The sequence below is a fragment of the Topomyia yanbarensis genome, unplaced genomic scaffold, assembly GCF_030247195.1.
Source record: "Topomyia yanbarensis strain Yona2022 unplaced genomic scaffold, ASM3024719v1 HiC_scaffold_83, whole genome shotgun sequence".
In the NCBI taxonomy this organism is placed as follows: Eukaryota; Metazoa; Arthropoda; class Insecta; order Diptera; family Culicidae; genus Topomyia; species Topomyia yanbarensis.
In genome coordinates this window covers 7,560-13,713 of record NW_026684080.1, presented here as the reverse complement: position 1 = coordinate 13,713, position 6,154 = coordinate 7,560, and the positions used below count along the sequence as shown (strand labels likewise).

General features: G+C 38.1%; 1 protein-coding gene across 1 annotated transcript; it reads right to left on the bottom strand.

Moving 5' to 3' along the window:
• Nucleotides 1–3,587: 3,587 nt before the first annotated feature.
• On the bottom strand, nucleotides 3,588–4,350 carry LOC131696170 (larval cuticle protein A2B-like). The gene is made up of 2 exons (XM_058984715.1): nucleotides 4,312–4,350; nucleotides 3,588–4,250 (listed from the first exon to the last, which is right to left on the bottom strand). The coding sequence occupies exons 1-2, from the start codon at nucleotides 4,321–4,323 to the stop codon at nucleotides 3,624–3,626; spliced, it is 639 nt and encodes a 212-aa protein (XP_058840698.1). The 5' UTR covers nucleotides 4,324–4,350; the 3' UTR covers nucleotides 3,588–3,623.
• Between the last annotated feature and the right edge of the window lie 1,804 nt (nucleotides 4,351–6,154).

Sequence of the window (6,154 nt, the reverse complement as noted above, 5' to 3'; positions counted from 1 at the left end):
CCATGAATCCATTCAATCCTCGTGAACTAATTCATGATCCCTAATATACTAGTCACGATCCAATATCCGTGCTCGTGAAATGGTTAACAAAATCATCAAATATTATTCATGTATTCGTGAACCGGTTCAAGATACCTAGTATAATAGTCACAACTTACTATTAGTTTTCGTGAAATAGTTCACGAAATCATAATATATTATTCAAGTATTGGTGCACTAGTTCATGATTCCTAACATATTAGTCACGATCCAATATCCGTGCTCGTGAAATAGTTCACGAAAGCATGACATATTCATTTATTCGTGAACTGGTTCATGATACCTAGTACATTATTTACGATCTATCTATTATCTATTTGCGTGCTTGTGATATTTAGAAGATATCCCTAATCATTTACAATTTCATGCAACATGGTAATGAAATTTTTACGTGAACTCTTTCTCAAAATTTGGAGTATTATTTGTGGAATCATTTTTGTTCCATGCACTTTTTCGTGAAATACCCAGCTGCTAGCGACTAGTAATAGGTACGAGCAGTAGATATAAGAAAAACTATTAGGACCTCAAATATTCTGAAATCGTGAACATGAATTACTCTACTCATGACTAAAATATCACGATAACGTGAATAGAAACTACGAACGTTGCGATTAAGATCTTGTAATCATGAACTTTAATCCCACCAAGCTCATGAGAATTCACAAGAATGGCGAATAAGCTGTTGAAATCATGATCAACGTTTGACTGTCTTCACAGTTCCCAAATCATGAACAAGAATCACAACAAAAACTAAACATGTCCAGGGAACAACAACAGCAACCCAACTAAACATTCTAATGTGACACCATGTATATATTCGGGGCGAACTGGTTTTTAGAAAACACAAATAGTTTCATGAATACGAGGTTTATTATTCACAATTTCAGGAATTTGGTCACGGTTTTCGTAAATCGTTCAGTTCACGAAATCGTGACCATGAATTTATGAACGGATTTTTTCCGTGCAAGAAGTCATGCATCTCTTCAAATTTTAATGATAATTGTAAATAAAGTTAAGCTAATTAAAACGAACCAATTACTAAGCAGATTCGTGTCAGCACGTATGAATTGACTTAGAAAGTGTAACATAGCAAATCCAACGGCAAGAAGGAACTAGACAATAGGCCATGCACACAGCCACTGACAAAAGTTTAACAAAAAATTCATAGGAATCGGATAAATTGCAGTTATCAGAGATATCTACACGAAAGTCTCTTCGGCACATGAGAAGCAAGCACGGTGTGTTCTTTTTAATTTGTCCGAAGCAAATGTGATGCTAAAATTAATGAGCTCGCCCATATTTATAGTTTCTTGTTATTTTTGTTGTGTCATCAATGTTACATTTTACAAAATTTATGTAAATTAGAAGATAACAGTAATCAGTACTAAGGGATTTTCTTTCTATTAGTGAACAGTCCTTTAGTAGAAAAAATTCCGATTAGTTCGGTAGGCTAATTCATTGAAACATATCTTTTGTATTGTCCAAAAAATCCAAGAATTCCGAAATAAATCCTATAAGCTTTCTGTGTTCAAATATAATATTTGCTTAATTCAGGTAATCTTATTGAGTTCCAACGGAGTCCAACTGACGCTGAGTCTTAATGAGCTAAATTAGGAAGAAATGTGCTAATGTGGCAACAAAGGTTACGAATCTGTGTAGAGCTAATGACGAAGTGGAAGATGTCGCTATAATCGTTGAAACGACGGGTCATTTCTAATATCTGTCTGTTGGCAGCGTAGTTAGTGTTGACAAAATGACAGAAGGTTTGATCGTTTTTTAAAATGTTTAACGTGGCTTTGAGGGTGAAAAATTCCGTTTCCGGTTACTTTATTTGTACCTATTTTTGTAGAGCCGATTTCATCACCCTCGCTTAACTTTTAAACTAGGTTCACCAATACCAGAGATTAGTCCTTAGAGACATTTTATCGTCTGCGTACCTTGCTGCATATTTATACGCGTGAGAAACCGTACGAACGATATACGTTCTCCAAAAATTATGTCTAGATTTTAATGACTGACTCCAGCAGAGAAAGGCAGCTTCAACCGTCAATGCGAACGCCGCGAAAATCCTTCATCATTGCCACCACCCATGCAGGTACATGTCTGTGCATAGAAAATACTGCGTCTTCAACCATTTCTTCTAGAATCGTTTTTACGCTGATTGTTATTTATTTTTGTATTTACTTCCTTGTTCGTACCCTGCGCGAGGAAGCAACTAGAACAGTTGAATTGTCTTCAATAACCGTCCAGTCAAATAAATCAGATCCTTTAAAACTTCGTGGAAGCAACGTCGAATGTTTCCAACCATAATTTCTAGTGCTTTCAGCACATAATTCCAACTATCAACCCTTGGCCAACAATCGATAAATTTATGAAACACACTACAGTAAACCTGTAGAAAATTGATTGGCAACTCGTAAATAACCCGAGAACAGATGTACATATTTATGTAACGTCCATCTCTTTACTCCAGAACAAAATCCCTCACTATTGCCGGTTGTAACCAGAACCGAGCCGGGGAATGTTCCCTAAAGCCAACAACACCAATTTCAGCAATAATGCAACGGCCGAGTGGTTGTTCTGTAGATTTATTACCATTGCATTCGGTATGCCGGCAGATTCTTAGTTGGAGCATAGCTTTCTGCAGTTCGGAGAAAATCCACCGACATAATAGATCCAGAGTCAAAGAACTCGCATTTTACAGATCCACTTGAGGGCTCTATTCTATTCCGGTCTAAGCTTCCCGGAACTGTGGTTGCTGTTATGTGCACCATCAGAAAGGTGTATGCAAATGGAAGCGAATTTGTTAGATTATGACCGTAAAACGTACACATTGTGCTAAAAACAGCATTCGGAGGTTTCAGGAATGTGTTACTTTTCCTCCTGTCTCTCTCTCCGTCTGGCTTTGGAACTGGTCCAACATAGCTCTGCTGAAGGTGAGCAGGTTTTTATTTCTTTCACCATAACTGAACTACCGAAACAGAGGCACTACTTATCGGACAATATATACTTTAACGCAGGGCAGTTTAGTTGGTGGAACTGTAAAATTGATGGGATTCTTTCTTGTGGTTTCGTGCAGAGCAAAAAAATATTCAGTCAGTCATTGAATGAAAATCAATAATATGCGCCTCCCTATGTCTTCAATTTTAAATGAGGCTACTGATCATTTCAAACAAAGAAGCTATCGTGCATGTATTAAATGTATGTTGTAGTAGGTAATTGTTCCACTCGGGACAACTCGCAGCAGGTACACTCCAATCAGTCCAAAAAGAGCTTCAATTTTTCCAACTCTGGTTTCGAAACAAATGATTTATGTTGAATATCAATTGAAAAAGATAGTCGAAATGAAGCGATGAGACGATCATTTCCAAATTGCAGGCTTTTAAGTGTACACATTAGCACCATACATTTCAAAAACCCAATTGAACGTTTGTTTGATAATATCAGAAACCTGTTTTTTCGGATCTTACAAATTATTAAATACCAAAATCATTTGTACTTTGTAATATTTCAATGTCAATTGAACTATGTTATATAAACAGGTCTTGCATTGGTAGTTAGGGCTTTCGAAAACCCCTAGCATTCTAGTAGTGATGCTGACTGTAGTGACTTGGGACGGCCTGCTGGTAATCATGACTATGGTAAGCGACTGGGGCAATATGATGCGCACTATGCACCAATGGAGCGGCATGATGAGCAACGTGAGCGACTGGAGCTAGAGTATGCACAGGCTGCGCAATGACTTTGTGTACTGGTTGGGCCACCTTCACGTTGGTTGGTTCACGACGCACGACGGCGTTGAATCCGGTGTGGTGATCAGCATGATAGTCAACAATACGGTGGTGGCCATCCGAATCCAGCAGGCTGTACTGCCCATGAACTTCGTCTCCCTGGCGAGATTCATGCTGGCTCTTGATATCTCCGGTGTGGCCATCATGAACAGAGTAGGAAAACTCGTAGTGCGCTGGTGCATGATGCTCGACTTCCTTCACGATAGCGTGATGGACTGGAGCGGCATGGATGGCGGCCACATGATGAACTGGAGCAGCATGGACAGCAGCCAACTGATGGATTGGAGCGGCTTGGTGGTATGATGGACCATGTTGGTACAGCGGAGCGTGATGTTGGATGCTCTGATGAGAAGAAGCATATCCGTGCTCCGGGATCAACCCTGCGTTGACTGCGGCCAGTAGAGTGGTGAGTAGGACGAACTGTGGAATTAGGAATTATTTAAGAGAGAAACAACTATTAGCAAATGAAGAAATATCTTACTTTAAATGCCATTGCGCTGCTGATTCAACCACTTGTCTCCTGAGTTGAGAATGATTTCCAGAATCTGCAACTTCAGGTTTTATACTAAACGAAAACCTACCGAAAAGATCTGTATTTTCAGATGACCTTGAGGGGGTGTGATCGACTTTCTCTCCAAAGCCTTGGAGCGGCAACGTAAACGGGACGTTGTTTTTGCGAATCCCAGTTACTACACCTATCGTTTATTTTTTATTTTCGTTTCATTTCATTCATTTCGTACTGGCTGTTTCGGGTGACCTTAAACCAGTTACGAACAAGTGTGACAAAAATTGTATTTATGCATGCCAATTACTCACAATGGAAACTTGAAACGATTTACCGTTTTATTAAAAATAATTTTACAAGAGCACAGCACCATTTATAGGCTGATTTGTTTGATTGTAAACCGGTTTTCATCAGCTACTAGTCTCAGGTTAAATTATTTTGTGGTTCAGTCGAAATGGGGCGTTGAGCCCATTTCCACTCAATTTCTGTATTTGCCGTACCAATTCGAAACTGCTTTCGTGTCGTCCAAACATAGGTATTTCGCTATTTTCAGAACATATTTGTTTTTAAACTATTTTATAATAACGAAGCTCTGAATTTAATTCAAATTTAAACACATTTTATCCACTGTAGTAGTGTGGCATCTTCCTCAAGAAGGTTAAAATAGGATCATTGCCCTATATTCAAGTTGAAACAAGCCTTTCGGAACTTTTTTATTTCATCATGTCGGGCGTTTGGTATTTTGATTCACGTGATGGTATGAAAAAAAAATTAATTTAATTGTTGGTTAATGAGAATAGCACTAGTATTAAAAATATTGTTAGTGTTACTTGCACAGCTGCAAATTTATTCTCATGAAGCTGCTATTTATGTTCACTAGCCCATAGCGCAATTCTCAATGTCATGGGAACCTTTCGTAAAAGGGTGTCATAAATGCCTTATCAAAAATTTTAATAGCGCACCAAAGGTGCTTGGAAGTAGTTGGGGCTGCAAGGAATGGTTAGTCCGATATTTGCTTTTGCTAGAGGCCGTATATACTACTGCGCACTCCACAAGTATCACGGGGGAGGATATTTTTGTTAGTAGAGTATAGAAGTTGGATATACTTCTTCTTTACCGACGCCAGAGAGGTGATTCCACTACTTGGACTAGATATCGATCCACCAATTTCATGGACCGGGGACCAACGGCTTTACTTCCCTTCTGAAGGAAGACGTGACCACAGATTTTTTCACCTCAGAAAAATCTCAACGACCTCGGCTGGAATTGAACCCAGGCCAACTGGAATGAGTGGCGGTCACGCTTACCACTCAACCACCGGCGCCGTCGTCTTTATGCTAGTGGAAATTATGCAAGGTAATTACTGTAATTGTTTACCGAAAAAGATGTTTTGGTCAATGTGCAATTATGATTTATTTAAACTATGATTTAATAGCTGTTTACGTTTAATGAAATTGTTGAATTATATAATATAGTATTTTTATGTTGGGATTAAGAAACAATAAAATATTTTGTTGATTAAAATAGGTTCTACCCTTATAGTACTAGGAGCTGTCTAATTTTTACCTTCCCATACTCATTATCTGAAAACGCAGAATCGAATGCCTTCAGTTCATCGGAAATATAATTTTATTCTCCAACCAAAGCATTAATTTGTATGGTCCATTTATTTAAAACGCCTTTAACTTGAAGATTACATTTTTATTTGTTGTACGTGTTAATTTTTTAAAACTAGTTGTTTACAATCATAAGTTGTTTGGAATTGACTATTTTTTCAAATTGGTGTGATGGTCAACTTTGAGATTAACTTAAACTATAT